Source organism: Urocampus carinirostris, chromosome 3, assembly GCF_059441175.1.
Source record: "Urocampus carinirostris isolate Australia breed hairy pipefish chromosome 3, RoL_Ucar_1.0, whole genome shotgun sequence".
Lineage (NCBI taxonomy): Eukaryota > Metazoa > Chordata > Actinopteri > Syngnathiformes > Syngnathidae > Urocampus > Urocampus carinirostris.
This window is the reverse complement of record NC_142351.1, coordinates 41,428,524-41,446,169: the sequence shown is the minus strand read 5'-3', so window position 1 is coordinate 41,446,169 and position 17,646 is coordinate 41,428,524. Positions and strand designations below refer to the sequence as shown.

General features: G+C 40.7%; 1 protein-coding gene across 4 annotated transcripts in view; it reads left to right on the top strand.

Moving 5' to 3' along the window:
* The window catches only part of bsna (bassoon presynaptic cytomatrix protein a), a 139,627-nt gene that overhangs the window by 53,360 nt on the left and 68,621 nt on the right, over window positions 1-17,646 (top strand). For all 4 annotated transcript variants that reach the window (XM_088331898.1, XM_088331897.1, XM_088331896.1 and 1 more), the window contains exon 3: window positions 5,607-7,685. In XM_088331898.1, coding sequence (XP_088188024.1) covers window positions 5,607-7,685 — 2,079 coding nt within the window. The remainder of the gene's footprint in view (window positions 1-5,606; window positions 7,686-17,646) is intronic.

The following is a 17,646-nucleotide window of genomic DNA, read 5'->3' as shown; positions in this document are numbered from 1 at the left end:
GTAAGCAGAGTTCTTTTGTAAATATGTCACAAAAAAACTGCAAACGAAAGGTTTACGGATGTATTTATAGCTTGCGAGGGAAAGGAAAGCGTGCTGTGTTGTATAGCTTCGCCTACCCTTTCCGCTCACCCAATCAATTTGTTCTGTGTGCTTGGCAAGCACAGTTTGTTGTGTGGGTTTTTTACCATAACGTGTCTCAACATGGAACATACATTATTTAATGAGCTTCCATATAAAAGATTATTTCGCGACATACAGCCAAAACTGGGTCTGTTGGTGTGACACCTTGACTATAAACGGTAGGAACAACTGTGCCCTTTATATACTGGACGGAAGTGTTCATATTAATAGATTTGCTTTGAAACCAGCTTGTTGGGTGATACTGTGAAATTTGGTATCGATCTGATCAAGATGAGTACTGTCACAAGCCAGCGATGGGGACAGGACCCAATAGCGTTCGTTAAACTCAGTTTTATTGAAATAGAGAGCAGTGCTTATGATCGTTGGACACGGGTAGCTGATGGCAGGAACCCGGAAGTGGCACTTCCGCGTCGAGCAGGTATAGTCGTGGGTGGCAGGAAAGCTGGTCGGTAGCCGGGACAGGGGAGCAAGGGCGGTAATCGAGTCCAGAAAAAAGGTCGGCAACAAGTATCAGGCAGGAAACAGGGCAGAACAGTTAGATGGCCGGGACGGAAGAGCGGGCAGAAACGGGTCCAGAAACAGGTCGGCTACAGGTAACAGGGAGGAGAAAACAGAGCAGGAGATTGTCGGAGGGTACGGTGCTTGCCTAGCAAAAGCTTAGGTTCGCAGGAAGGTCTGACAGCTTCCTCTTGGAAGCCGGGGGTTTAAAAAGAGTCAATGATCCAATCAGCGCTCAAGGCTGTTGGCGCCAACGGGGCATTCGCAGGTGCCCCGAATAAGCAATCATGACAAATACGATACCATTGATTGATAACGATCCAGTACCGACCCGGTACCAATACTTTTTGCAAAGAAATGTGGTGATCAGTAAATTATTGACGCCCTCCTCCCTTGAGTTAGTTTATAATTACGATAAACACAGCACAACAATTTTAGTCGCCAATATTGTTTTCTTTTTTATGAAATGATTACAATGCAAGATTTAAAGCGACAGTGTGTATAATTTAGTGCCTCCTTGTGGTAAAACCAACTTAATTTATTAAGTAAAAAAACAGCACTGGTTTAAATTTTTAGAACAAATACATGAATTGTCACATATACTTGCATATTTTAAAAGTAATTGTAGGTTGAGAAAATTGCACTAACATAAGCCTCACCTCAATCGAGCTGACATCTTTGTTGTCCATTTTCCTGCTACGGGTACCCCAAAACCTCAAAAAGGATAATCAATTAGAATAAGAAGAGACACTGTGAAAGTTGGTCACATTGATTCTGCTTTGTAGCAATCGGTTTTCTGTTGCAGTACACGGTACAGCAACATCCAGTGGCCAAATAATATATACTGACCCTTTAACAGAATAAAAAAATATATAAATAGTTATATTACAACTATTGTAGAACAAGTCAAGAGAGTCAAACTAAACTGATCAGCAATATAACAAAATTACAAACCAACGAGACAACTAAAATACCTTTACTTACACAATATTTAAACTAAAAGTCTCAGTTCATGAATCCCTCAATCACCTGGGTCGTCGAGGCACCACTTTCTTTGGTGTGTCTTAAGAAATTACAGAAACTATCACTTCAAGAAGTTTTCTTTGGGTAAGGGTTTGCTCCCCCACATGAAACAGGTAGTTCTGGTCTTCATGGTTACCAGTAGCAATAGAAGCGTCCTGAGCTGACTAGGATACAGCACCTTCATTCTATGGTCGTTGTTCTTTGTAAAGCGGCATCCAGCTCCAAGCTTCAGCATCGACGAGCAGCAGCGTGTGACATTACTGATACCAGATCCTGAATAAATGGGGTAAAAGTATTTTGTTACAAAATTCGGAGTATCACATTGTGCAGTATGCAGTTTAAATAAAGCATAAACACAATTGATTCAATTAGAAAGTTAGAATGTATGTCAAATATTCCAATTTGCTCAAATCATGATTATTGTGCTAGTATTAATGGCAAGACAGTATCAAACCCAGGAGAATAGTATTAATTTGATCCCAGTACTCACTTGGTATCAATAATTTCAGTTATTAATCACCCTTACCAGGAACATAGATAATGTTTTTTTCAGGGCAGCTTTTGTATGTTTGTGAAATATTTTGTAAACCAATTCTTAAAACAAACATCTATGTATAACGTTAATCATGAAATGAAATGATCTGCATTTATATAGTGCTTTTCAAGTCAATGACTTCCCAAAACGCTATAAATTGTGCTTCACATTTCCCAATAGCGGCCGCGATCTGTGCAGCCATGTAAGGCGCTAACCTACTTATTGGGGGTACTTCGGCATGTATCACGGACAAGCCGGGATTCGAACTGGGATCCCTTAATTCTAAAACGATCGCTCTACCTCCTGAGCTACTTTCCTAAGGAAAGGGAAATCAGTTAATTTAAAAAAAATAGCTCTCTAGATTAAGATTTGTTTAATTTAATGTCAAGTGAAAATTGTTCTAACATCTCGTAGCAGCCAAATGAACAATATGCTTCTAGTCTTTGCATTATCTCTGTTTTGGTTGGGGAATCAGTCATTCTTGTTCTAAAGGGTAAAACGTTGAGTGGTTGCTGGAATAACATGGTTAATAAAATGTAATGTGTCACATGACACATAATTGATTGGCACTTGTTGTAAGACATAGTTTGGTGTTGTAGACGACAACTTTATGAAGCAGGTTGTCGCGAATATGGGTGGTAAAAAAATTATTCTAACAAACAATTTATTGACCGATTGAATTAAGGAGCAGGGTTTATTCTTTTCAAAACTCGTCTCGCCTTTTTGGAGCACCACATACGTTTTTAGATCCTTATGTCAGGAAAACGGATAAAAAACCTTGTTTAGTTATTCTGAAGGGTGGCTACACACACCTTAGGTGAATTCTTTTTTTCCGTTTTGATAGTTATACTTTAATCAAGACACACACACTATTGGATTTATGGACTTTTCTTTTACTAATCATCTACTGAAGAAGCTTGAATAGGACACAAAACAATAATAAGAAAATAAGACAAAACAAAACTAGAAGTTGAGAACTTAAACTGGCACTGGATAGACAACTACATTGGTTTGATTATTACATTATGGTATTTTGATAGAGATCCCCATTTTATGTCACATCAATACCTCGCAACAACAAGAAGTTCTGCGTCGATGAAGATGAAGGCCAGTCTTTATGTCCTCGGCTGTAGAGCGATGAGGAATCCTGGTCGGCTTGAGAGCCTGTTGGAACGAGGACCACTGGATGCAGAGTGTTGAAGGAGAGGTTGACTGCTGGTGGCTTGAGGCTTCTCTGAGGTTTCTGGCTTTGTCCCACTGTCTAGCTGAGACCTGGCCAGGACCGGCTAGGGCCTTGGTCCAGATTCTTTCTGTTAGGACATCCCTCCTGCCTTGCGGCTGGCCAAAATCAGACTGCCCTTGCGAGAAGAGACGTGCACCAGCTCTAGTTTCCGGTCTCCTGGGAGGGGTAGACCCCCTGTGGTGGAGTGGTCACGGAAACATTTGATGCGCAAATGACACCAACGTCCCCCAACCTCGCATTCCAGCAGTAACAGTCAGATTTGCCAATTGCTCTCACCTGTGCTCACTCGTCAGCCGCAGCTGCAACTCGTTCCCTAATTAGCCCTCCTCCTATTTAAACAAGTCATTCTTGTTCACTCCTGGTCAGTCTGTCTGCGAACCTCAGTGCATGCAAGGCAAGCACTTTTGACTCTGGCTCCCGTTTTCATGTTGACCTGTTTCTGTATCGATCCCCGATCCAAGCTCCGTTCTCCTTTCCTGGCTACCCGTATCCTGATTCTGTTTCCTGTATCGATTTCCAAACCAAGCTCTGTTTTCTTGTCCTGGCTAGCCGTATCCTGATTCCATTTCCTGTATCGATCCCCGATCCAAGCTCCATTCTCCTGTCCCGGCTACCCGTATCCTGATTCTGTTTCCTGAAAAACTGCAGAGTTTCAGAGCCAGAACCAGCAGGTTCAAGGAGAGCTTCTTCCATAAGGCTGTCAGGACTTTGAACTGTCCTTAGCCTAAGACGTTTCACCCCTCTGCCAAATTAATGCAAAACTACTCTATTTATATTTTGACTATACTTTGCACATTTTTTATTGTAAACCGTAAACATTTTTATAGAATCATACTCTTTTTTTACCTTTTTATTATTTGTTGTTTGTTTTATGTCTTCATTGCATGACAGAGGAAGTATTTATGTCTATTCTCAATATTGTGCATAAAGCATATTTGTCAAAAAAGTTGATTGTAGAATTAAAAGTTGTAATAGAAAAAAAATAGAACATTATGAATCTTTACTGAGTGCCCTTTGACTGGCTGGAAACCAATTTAGAGTGCCCTCTGCCCGCTGCCCAAAATAGTTGGAATGGGCTCCAGCCTCCCCGCGACCCTAGAAAATGAATAAATGGATGGTATATTTACTGAAACCGCAGCAATTGGTTCATGTGTGATTATTACCAGTTGTGTTATCATTTTGAAATATTAGCATAGCGCAAAATGTGATTCAATTGTTATAATTTTGCAATCTGTACATTTTAAATATCAACCCTTCTGATTGGTGGACTGTATTGAGGCAACACATTATGGGGGAGGGTGGGTGTCACAGTGCTGTTGGTTTTCGCATTGCATTGTGGGTGCAACTGAGAATGGGAGCAATGTGGAGAGATTTACAGTGCTGTGCTCAAGCTGCAGAGATGCTAAAATAGCAGTCCTTATGTTAACTGAGCGTTTGTGGCTGATGCAAAGCTTTGAGAACAGAGAGAACACGAGCTTTACGTTGGAGCTTTTTGATTTTTATAAGTCAGGGGAAGAGCAAAGGGAGACGAGTTATTTGACCAAGCATCTCTGATATTTCGAAAAAAGAGGAGATGGATGTTGAGGTTGACAGAAGGTGAGACTCATTTCATTTTCATTCTCATTTCATCCATTTGTGTCCTGCAAGGAATTGAATAGACACCGTCTACACCATTTTTAATAGAGAAAACTATTTGTCTTGCATTTTTGTCTATGTTAGTCTTCTGTGGTTATGATAATCATGTGAAAACTCATGTGTTGTTTTGAATCTTTCATTTACATTTTTGGAGACACCCAATCGTTTTAAATGTGTCCATTCCGTAATGGTTAATATGCTTTTGACAAGATTGGGAAGAAAAAACAGCTGACTATTTTACAGCATTTTTAACTTAGATTACATTGTGCAAGCAGCAGAAAATATGTGTATTGATTGCATCACATGAGCTTGTATGTTAGAACGCACCAGTATTTGAGAATATATACCCAAACCAAAAAGGACGTTACTTTGTCAATATAGAAGTGCCGTTTACAGTATCAATAGATTATATCTCCAGTGAAGCATGTGTGGAGTGCTTTAGTATAATTAATGTTGGATCATTTTTACTCCGATTTCCAATTAAAACAAATTATTAAAAAAATAACAAAAATAATCCTGTTTTTTTTTCAGGTCCAGGAATGGCTGTGTCTGAACTGTCAGATGCAAAGAGCTCTTGGTATTGACATGACCACTCCTCGTTCTAAAAGCCAACAACAGATCCACTCGCCATCCCACCAGGCAAAACCGCTTGTCCAACCTCAGCAGGCTACACCTCAGCCGACACAGCCAACAACTGCAGCACAGCCCAAACAGTTGGCACAGAGCCAGCCCACCCAGCATCAACAACAGCAGCAGCAGCAACAACAACAACCACAGACTCAACTCTATGGCCAGAATCAGTCCTTCTCTCAATCACAGCCATATCCACAGTCTCAAGTTTACCCCCAGTCACAGACATATACCCAATCCCAGACGTACCCTCAGTCCCAACCGTATCCCCAAGGCCAGGAACATCTCCAGTCCCAACAGTATCCCCAGTCCCAGCAATATCCCCAGACCCAGCACTATCCAGAGTCCCAGCAGTACCCACAGTCTCAGCAGTACCCCCAGTCCCAGCAGTACCCACAGCCTCAGCAGCACCCACAGCCCCAGCAGCACCCACACCCTCAGCAATACCCCCTGTCCCAGCAGTACCCCCAGTCTCAGCAGTATCCCCAATCTCAACAGTACCACGATTCCCAGCAGCCTGCTCCGCCACAGCAATATCCCCAGTCTCAACAGTTTCCCCAGGCCCAGCAGCAGCTGCAGCAGCAGCAGCAGCAGCAGCAGCAGCAGCAGCAGCAGCAGCAGCTGCAGCAGCCTTACCAACAGCTCCCATCTGGACCTCAGGCTCAGCAGCAGCCCTATCTACAGTCCCAATCTGGACCCCAAAATCAACAGCAGCCCTACCAACAATTGCAATCTGGACTTCAGGCTCAGCAGCAGCCTTACCAACAATCCCAATCTGGTCCTCAGGCTCAGCAGCAGCCCTACCCAACATCCCAGTTTGGACAACAGGCTCCTCAACAGCAGCCTTACCACCAGTCTCAGTCTGGACCTCAGGGTCAGCAATATCCCCAGATTCATCAGTATCCACAGTCTCAGCAGCAGCCACATTCACAATCCCAATCAGGGCCCCAGTCACAGCCTCCTAGTTCACAGGGAATACATGGTCACATATCATCCAGTGCACCTCATAACCAGATGGGTCCCTCTCATCAGGGCATGAGATCTGATTCATATGCCCAGAAAACTCCAAGAGCTAGTGGAAGTTCGGCAGGGGGCCCCAACCAACCTGGTGGCCCAAGGATCCCTCATCCTGGTGCTGTACCCCTCCCTGGCTTGACAAAAGCACCCTCCCAACCAGATTTGGGACGTGGATCTCCCATGCACCAGTCTATGGCACGGCATCATGACCAAACCAGAAGTGCTGGCTCCTCTCCAGCTCATAAGACCCAGGCCCATCCTCCAGCTCAGGATGGACTGACCAAACTCTTTGGTTTTGGAGCTTCCTTGCTCAACCAAGCAAGCACCTTAATCAATGTGGATCCTTTGACCACCTCTTCCACTCATCCCAGTTCCACACGGGGCAAGGTGGTGTTCAGTAATGCCACACCTGACAACAAGCACCCACAACAAGGGCTTTCTAGTGCCAAACCGTTTGGCATGGGGGGCTCTTACAGTCCAGCTCCAAATGTCGGTAGTCAGGGGCCAGGCCAAATGAGTGGCCCCCAGACAGTTAACCAAATGGGCAGCCTCCATGCACCTAGCAAAACAGGGGCACCCAGTGCGCCGAGCCAAACGGGAGGTCCTCATGCGCCAAGTCAGGTGTTGGGGTCTCTTTCCCCAAAGCAACATCAGCAGAATATAACTCCACAAAAAGGGATCCCACAACAACAGACATCTTCTATCAAACAAAATGAATCACAGATACTTCAAGGGCAGCACCAGCAAATGCCCTTACATTTGCAGAAGTTGGAGCCCAAGCAAGGAGCTTTTACCGCTCCCACTGCAGCTCCTGAACCAGCGAAACCCAAAGTAAACTGTCCTCTGTGTAAAACAGAACTGAACACGGACAGCTCCGACCCACCCAACTACAACTCTTGTACGCAGTGCCACACTCAAGTGTGCAACCTGTGCGGCTTCAACCCAACACCTCATCTGGTGGAGGTAAGAAGTTTCACACAACAATGCACACACAACTATAAATCTTTTTGTTGGGAGCAAAGAATGGCGAAGATGAGTAAAGTTACTCAAGGTGCTACCATTGGTTTACAGATTAATGAGACAAACAGTGCACTCTCAGAGAGCTATTATCAACTGTTGGGGCAAAAGTTGGTGAAAATAGAAAGAGGAAGCATCTAACTGATGCAGACAGGCAGACTGAAAACAACTCATTTGCTTCAAGGCGCAATGATGCCTTTAGGGTTTTCAAGGATTACAGTTTATGTTGCTAGTGTGCTGTGGTACTGCCTAAAGATAGAACTAAAGATAAAGATAATGCACATGGTTATATTTAGCGACTACTTCAGGCTTTTAATGTTATTTGGACCGAGAAAAAATGTGTGCATTCGTGTTTGTGTGTTGGATAGCTGGAGAACTGAAACGAGAAGACAAGTCAGCAACAATGTGGCAGTAAATTGAAATTTTGAACATGTTAAAATGACCACAAACCTCCACGGAATAGCTCGCTGATCACAACATTGAGCACAGGTTGAAAAATCAAATCAAAAATAACAGTGCAGATAACCTCCATTTGCAAATGATAAGAACACTGTGTAGCAGAGAGGTTGCCCTGGAATCATCAATAATTCATTGTGGTTTTTGAAATATAAATAGTGGCAAAGATAAAATATGTAAAAGGCTGCAGTGTATCCTGAAACAAAAAGTGAAGTCACTGGGTTGATTACCTTTCATTTGGCTGGCGTTTTAGACCTTATTCCTAACGCTAGAGTGTTAAACTGAATTCATCTTCATTAAAAAAGAAAAGAAAAAGAAAACTACATCGAACAATATATCTCATCTCATCTCATTAGCTGTACCGCTTATCCTCTTTAGGGTCGCGGGGCGAACAATATATACATACATACATATATATATATATATATATATATATATGTGTATATAGGGATATATATATATATATATATTTATATATATTTAGGGATATATATAGGGATCATAAAACAGTCTGTGTGTGTCTAGACTATTAATACTATTCTTGGTAAATATATATTTACCTGTAAATACTGCACTTTGATAAACATAAGCAGGTATTGGCAACTGTTTGGTTAAGGCGCTTTTGACCAGCTAGTCTGCCACTCCAGCTTTTACAACTGTTGCAGTTTTAACAATTATGAATTTTCGACATGATAACGGATTCTCAATGAATGTAAATATTATCCAACGCATCCCTTAAGCTTGACCAGGAAAAAACAGAAGTGTTAATTATCTGTTGTGAATGTCACATAAAGAAGATTTTACCTAAATTTCAATGTTTTAGACCTTTACATTTTTTTAAGAACTTTGGTGTATTTTGTTTTACTTTGAGCTTAGTTTTATTCCACATAGCAAAAACATAACTAAGATATATTTTTTTACTTATTAGAAAAATATACACAGAGTCCCTCCATCTATATCTCAAGCAAACACATTAAACAATCAATGTCTCTCTACAGCACTTGGAATTGCAATTCTTTGTCTGCAAAGTGCTATACCAGGGGTCGAGAACCTAGGGCTCACGAGCCATATATGGCTCTTTTCAGAAGTACGTATGGCTCAGAGACAAAATTGAATCACCTCAATTTCATTAATGCATAATTCCTTGCATTGCTGATTGTCACACATGCAAAGCCGACACCAAACAGAATTAAGAGGGTTTGGTCCTATGTATATAGGACACAATTTTAAGTACAGCTTACAGTCAAGGTATTACCCCAACAGACCCGGTTTTGGCTGTAAACTGCTAAATAATCCTTTCTATGGAAACCCATTAAACAATCTATGTTCATTGTTAAGATACTTTACTATGAAAAGGCACAGAATTTTTTTCAACTCGAAAACAAACATTTTTCCCTGAAGCTCTAGCAAAGCACCTAAAGCATTTTGATTGGGTGAGCGGTAAGAATGCTTTGCTTGCACCTTGTTTTAAATCCATTATCTTGGACAAAAATGACAGACAAATGACAAAATACTCTTGAGTAACTTTGGGAGGGGGTTAAATTTTAACTGTAAAATTATTATTTCATAGATTTTATTAAGACATCTAATGTCACACAGTGAAATAACATTTTGTCGAGACAGAAGGTTTGGCGATTTGATTTAATTTGGACTAAAGATATGTGATGCGGCTCTCTCGGAATTAAAAAATATATATTTTTCCTTTTATGGCTGGTTCCCGATCCCTGTGCGATACAATTAAATTTTGATTTGATTATCCTGTTATCAATGTGTGGCAGGTCAAACTTAAACATTCAACGCGTATGCACCTCAAACTGACCAAGATATAATATGTTATACCAGCTTTACAGATCGGTAAGTCATAAAGCTGTCAGAAAACACTAAAAAAGTGACTAATTTATACAGGGTTCCCCAAAATATATACACATTTTAGCTGTTAATGACTAAATTATTTGTTCTTTCTTTAAAGACTGAACTTATTAAACCAAGTGATGGCAACCAGACTTGACAGGAAGTATGAAACGTAACTAATTGGTGGTAAATTGACATGTTGGTCGACCATAACATGTGGATCCTCAAGTCTCCAGTAGGAGAAGAATGAAGCCTCATCACTTCATAGAATCTTTCTGGGAAAGTGTGCATCTACTGTACATTGCATCGCTTCAAATACCACTCGCAAGACTGTACTCTCCGGTCTGGATCATCATCTATAAGAGCATAGACCAATCTTGGGATGTAACTTCGCCATTTACAACGTTCCAGGATGCAATGGAAGTAGTTTTTTTTTCAAATGCCTACCTCACGTTTACATACCTGTCAACCTGTACGTTTTTGCCGTACAAAGTATGTTTATTAAGCATTTTAAGACGTGTACGACGTACAAGAAAATTCGCACGGGAAAACGCAAATTTCTCAATTATGGGTGCCATCCGGTATACACCGACTATCACGAAACGGCAAATCAATCAAGTCAAACGTAGCGAGCGGTTTGATGCTACTGTGCGTATGCGTCTGCCGCCTGGGGATTTCCCATCATGCATCATTCCGTGGTAGTTGTGTAGTGAAAGTAAGTCCGTCTCTTTTTAGAGAACCGGCTTTTTTGGCTCAACTCATTAAAGAGAGCCGGCTCTCAAACGGCTCACTTGCTTTGATGCATTATATTACGAATTATTATATTCTATAAAGAAGTTAAGAAAAAAAGGAAGGATAAAAGGAGAGAATGAAAAAAGACAGATTTGTGGTTATCCCTTTAATCAGTATATTACCAACAATAGTTTAATGCAGAAAATGTATTAACAATTTGAATGAGAAAATTCTACTTAATTATATTTGCATGTATTTTTTCCTTCTACAGTGAACGTCCAAGCCACTTAATTTTTTAACTTTTTTTATAATAAACCTCATTCATGTCGAGCAGCTTAGTATCTCACAACAAAATGTTAATTAACAATATATATGATATAACGAAACACATGTACAATATGACATGTTAAACTACATAAATAAACACGTTTGAAAAAAAAAATGTGGTGTAAGATTTTTTTGTATCTTGTAAGGGAAAATACGACAGTTTGTAAGGGCATGGAGCCCTGGAGCTTGACAGGTATGCGTTTACCTTGCCCCCAAAACTTCCTTGAACTTTGTTGAAACGTGTCCAGTAATATTTCTTCTTCTGTGAGGCCTGCCAATGTACATGGGCTTCCATAATGCTTTTATGGACGTTCGATTAACTTCAAACTTGTTTTAATCTGAGTGATAGTAACTTGTGTTGGTGGTCCTGTGTTAAACTATCTTCCAAATTGTATTTGCACTTCGATTGTGTTTTCATACTCCCAGTAGCATTTTAAAATACATTTCCTTTCCTTAACTTCAAATCTGGTTGCCGTTTTTTGGTTCTAAAAAGAAAGAATAAATAATTGAGTTATCAGCTCATAAAAATTATATACATTTGTAAACGTTTATATATATATATATATATATATATATATATATATATATATATATATATATATATATATATATATATATATATATATATATATATATATATAAATACAATGTATAGCATTTCAAAGAAGATATCCCTGCATGCAAAATGCTCATCAAGTAATACTATTAGCACGCAGTAAAGTCAGATAGAATAAAAAGACACAAAAATTCATGTTACTTAATCAATCGGGACAGCTCTAAAAGTAAAGAAAAATGTTATGATCCCTGGAGGGTTTTTAAGCACTTATTGTGAACACAGTGTGTGTTGCCATGCGTGTGCTTGCAGTACAATGTATCATCACTTCTCTTCATACAGCTCTCTTCTCATCATTTGCCTTTAAATAGGTCACAGAGGAGAAATGCCATGAGCTGTGTAGATGTCGAAATATGACACACTTCACTCCTTAAACAAAGGCACACACTGGATATTTTGAGTCATTCAAAGGAATCTTTAAAGTGAATGGAACAGTGCTTCTGTCAAAGATAGGCCTGCAGTTGTTATTTACCTAATAATTTCTATTTCAGAATGAATAATTTATCTGAAAGAGTGACCCCCAAGTACTGCAGGTAACCCAAACGCAATAGATGATGATTCAAAATAAATGATTAAATTTTATTCACTTTGTTCGAATATTGTTTTACAATTTCAACTCAAAAGAAGTACACAACTACTGGGTGGGAAAGCGAAACAAGAAACCGCTGAGGCATAACCATCCATCCATTATCTCATTATCTGCACCGTTTATCCTCAGTAGGGTCGTGGGGGTGCTGTAGCCCATCCAAACTGTCCTCGGGCAGTGGGCAAGGGACATCCTAAGCTGGTTGCCATCGAGTCGTAGGGCACACAGAAACAACACAAGTATTCTCACGCCCCATCACACCTAATTAACCTGACATGCATGTTTTTGGAATGTGGGAGGAAATCGGAGTGCCCTGAGGAAACCCAGGCAAGCACCGGAAGAACATGCAAACTCAGCACAGGAAGGCTTGTAGCTGGATTAGACTGGTTTTCTGTCTTATATGGCGCACTGGATTATAAGGCGCAACCTTATAATTTGTCATAATTTAGGCTCACCGGAATATAATGCAAATTAAATTAAGACTATACAGTAGTAAGAGCTACCATGTGTATTTGTGTAATATGTACAGATATTTTATCTACGTATACAGGGTTTCAATCATTTTACGCTGTGTAACATTGCATATACACTCCAATCAAAAAGACAGCATGAAAAACCTCAGTATATGGCTGACAAGCTACAGCCACCTCATATACAAAACAACTAAAAGTACTTAGCCTGCATTTAATTCGTGACTTGCAGTCAGGGGAGGCTGGTGAAGCTGTGCTCTTGAGCCTTAAGATTTCTTCTTGGCTCTTGGAGTCACAAGTAGACCAGCATTTTTCAAGTGGATCTTCCGAGCAGGAACTTAGGGAGAAATACATGATGCAAGATAAGAAAGGGCAAGTCCATGCAAGCTTTTGTATGTATATATGTAAAGTAACCTTAAAGTCACATCTTAAACCAACAATTGGGGTGACATGATCAAACTTTCTTGTCCTTGTCAAAAGGTTCGCTGCCACAATTTGAACCAGCTGCAAACTTTTGATGCTAGACATTGGGAGCCGAGAGAGAAATACATTACAGCAATTTAACCGGGAAGTAACAAACACATCTTCCCTAGTATTACAAAGGTGGAAAAATCTATTTGCAAAATGTTTTTTCACATGTAACTAACATATTACTATTAAATATGACACATATATTTTTTCTGAGGTTTTTGGGGCTTAGTAAGAGAAAGGATTCTGATTTGGCGCACACCTAAGCCCCAAACAATAGAATTACTATTACTCTAGGCAAGCTAACATGCCACAAGTCAAGCTATCCAGTATTTTTTTATATCATTGCATTCAATTTTGTTTTTTGATTAGGTCCGATTGTTTGTAGATACTTTTATTCAAAAAGATGACCCTACAGACTTAATTAATACGCTATGGTAAGACAATAAAATGTTACAGTTTGTATATTGCTGTCTTGACATGACATGTAGAACCCCTTAAACTTTTAAGTACGTTGTCAGCAGATTGGGAAAAAAAAGTTAGAGGGAGTTCTTTATCTCAGAACACAGCAGGCAGTTTGCAGAGGCATTGAAGGAAAAATCAGCAGCTGGAGTCACTTCAAGCACCTCTTGCATGGCAGCACTGTGTTAAATTGCGCCTAAAACAGGAAAAAAGGATGATGCTCTCCTGTATACTTGCCCCCACACATCACCTTTCTGTCTCACTGCGGGTGTTCATTTCGAAGAGCGACACACTGATCCGTCTTTCTGGATGAATTAGTGAGTCACAACTGGAATTGAGGAAGTGCATGTCTGAAATGGCTCACCCGTGTAGTACGCATACCTGTCAACTTCTAAGTTGTCCCCGTACTTTGTACGTTTTTAGATAGTTTCAAACAAGCATAAGGACTTGGCGTTGCCCGAAATTCAACTTTGGCAAGATGGTTGTGGCCGTGGTTTGTTGAAAAAGCGCCACAAAGCTACTAAGTAGTGCTAAAGAGCAGCATACAGCTCCAGAGCCACTTGTACATGAAAGTAAATGGTTATGGTTTTTTTTTTTTCATTTATCGGGGCCTACAGAATGACAGACGGACAGACCGACTGACAGACAGACAGACAGACAGACAGGTGGACCGACAGACAGACGGTTAGACGGGCATATCGATAGAAGACACAAGTAGATACATTTAGACTAGACTGTAGAGAAGACAAGGGAGGGAGACAAGACAACCCAGAACGTGAAAAAAAAAACAGCAAAATGTAGCCAGTGTTAAACCCTTAACATGTTTTAACTTTAACTTGTAGACACTGCCTGAGTTGCTAATTAGTACTTTAATAAAACGAAGACCGTTTTTCTTATACGATGAATTTGCTGTGTGAAAAAGTCCCCCATTTGTTTCTTTGCTCACTAAATTTGGTGGCAGCCGGCGGCCAAAGAGGGAGAGAAGATGAATAGTGCGGGATTAAAAAAGGAGAGAAATCAAGCGGATGACTCAGACGATGACTCCAGCACAAGACACAGAGCAAATCTGATGAAGCGAGCTTAACAAATTAGGCGCTGAACGAGCGGCGTGGAGAAGTTCAGAGGTCTGGCAGTGAGCGATCCCTCATGGGAGACAGAAATGAACTTAAGGGGCAGACCAGCCAAGTGAATTTCCCGGCTTGCTTCTGTTGAATTAATGGATGATTCCTCTGATTAGTGAACAGTCGCTTCAGTTTCTTCCATGTTCGTTTGGGATCAAACATACATTATAATAATGAACTTCTGTTCTGCAAACAAAAAAAACTGGGCTGTATTTTCCGACTTCGAAGGATTTGTTAAAATAGATTTAAACTTGCTCGATTCACCAAATGTCAGCCTCCGAGTTGAACACACTTTCATTTTTAGAATTAAAATAAATAAAACCTTAAGAATTTTAGTAAAATATGTGGAACAAATTAGTACCATATGCCAATGGTTCTTAAAGGTGGGGTGTGTACTTTGTAGTGTCCTTAAAAAGTTGAAAGTAGTATATTTTATCTGTTAAGTATGTGTTTAAAATGCCCAACTGAGTTCCAAGAGTCTCTATCCCCTTTTTTCCACTGCGCCTGCGTCTATTTTGCTTTTATTTTACTTTTAGAAAAGCTGTACGGGATACACAACATATTAATAGGCTGGAATTGGGGAATGAAGGGCTTGAGGCTGGAGCTTAATTTCATGCTCGTTATTTTCGTTACTGTAGTATTATAATGGTCAAAGTAAGAAAATGCCCATTTTGAATACAGTCCAAACGCCAACCCAAACCCCCCAAAAGATGAAAAAAGGAAGACTTTATTTAACTACGTCTAAGAAATGAACATACAGTTCTTGCCTGCAGCCTAAGGGGCCGGTCACACAGCCGTTTGCGGCTGAATCACGGCTAAAATTTTGCGTTTTTTTTTTGCCCGTGGTTGCCCGGGATGGAAAATGCGCAAAATTGGCCAACCCGCTGTTCATCGGTGGTATGCCCGCAAAACAGACGCCGGCCACTGTTCCGCTTCCTCATCGCGTAATTTCTGCGTCATTTTCTCGTGTGGACCACGGGTATAAAAGCTCCCGAGCCGGTGTTGTGCCCAAATCCGACTCCTACGCAACACAGCCCCACCCCGCACCCCCTCGCGTGAATGCGCATTCTGCTGCGTTCGCTTTTGTTGTAAGCGTGCATTGACGTTGGTGACTTTTTCATCCGCGTTAACAAACGCATTTTGTAGAATACGATCGCACTTTATTGTTTAAATAAACGCGTTATATAGACTAGGATCTCCCAATTGTTATAATTAGCTCGCTTTATAGTTTTAATAAGCGTTTTATATAGAATACGATCGCTTTCGTTGGAAGCACAGCAGAATGCGCGTTCACGCAAGTGGGGGAGGATTTACCGTTCGATTACGTTCACAACAAAAACAAAGACGGAATGGTTTAAGTCAGGGGTCGGGAACCTTTTTGACTCAAAGAGCCATAATAGCAAAATATATTAATTTTATTTTGGGAAAGAGCCACACCATATATTATGAGACAAATTTACTAAATTGCTAAACCCGCGCCCCAGACAAAAGCTTAGTCTTCAGCACATTTATTTTTGATGATTTGCTAAAAATTATGAAAAGAGAATAATGCCAGAGCCCGTGTCCCAAAATCAACAAACATACCATTTTAAACTTGTGTCTTTCTTGCAATTACTCAAGATCGGTTAAACTCATTTTTACCCTTTTTTTCATACATATTGGTTTCAAAACCAGATGTAAGCTGTTATTTTGTAAAAACGTCACAACATTCTGCAAACAGGGAGCCTGATGTGCTTATGCGTAGGGCGAGAGATGGGAGGGAGTGCTTGCACTTTTTGCATAGCTCCACCCATCCCTCCCACTCACCCAATCAAAAAACTTTAAGTTCTCTTCCGGTGTTTTGGCGTATTTACAGTGTGTTCTGTGGATTCATCATAAGGTATCTGAACACTAAAGACAGATCATATAGTGAGGTTTTATATAACGGATTCTTTAGCGATGTACAGCCAGAACGATTTTTTTTTTTTTTTTTTTTTTTTTCGTGTGACACCTTGACTGTAAATTGTAGTGAAAAACGTGCCCTATATATTCTGCCAAGCACTACTTCAATGTCAGCTTTGGTTTGGCTTTGTGTGTATCTGAACAGGATTAGTAGCTTATGTTTTGGACGAGATGGAGAAAATTTGCATGTAATCAAATTTGTCTCCGAGCCACAGGTACTTATAGAAAGAGCCATATATGGCTCGCGAGCCATAGGTTCCCGACCCCTGGTTTAAGTTGTATTACATTTCCAACAAATGCAAGACGAAGTGGTTTTGGTTATATGTTCGCCATTACATTCCCTAAAAGTGAGATAAAACGAGGTAAAAGTGGTTGTAGTAGCGAGGGGATGCAAATCTCGGCACCGGGCTGTAGAAATCATAACCGCACAAGACACAGTCCCGTGAAGATCAAGATTTCAAGCTATGGCATCATTTTTATTTTATTATCTTGAAAGAAATGTCAAGAAATAAAAATGGATTAAGACGAGGTCACTACGCTGACGGGGATCCATGTTCACCCCCTTGACGTCTCGAGCACAACTGACGTGTGCTCGGCATTCGCGCTGTTTATACGCGGAGAAAGGCGTTTGACCGTCACACGCGTAACACGCTAATTTCACATAATAACACCGCGATACAGGCGCAGAACATGCTATTACCATGCTCCACCCACGATTACCCGCTGAAATTTCCCGTCCTACCCATGTGTAACCACGCCCTGGCCGCGGCCAGAGCACGTCGTTCCGCGTCATTTCCGCGTCATTACCTCGTGTTGACCACGTGTGCGGCACGCGGTTTAACACGTGCTCAAACTTTTGAGCAGCTCAAAAGTTTTTAGC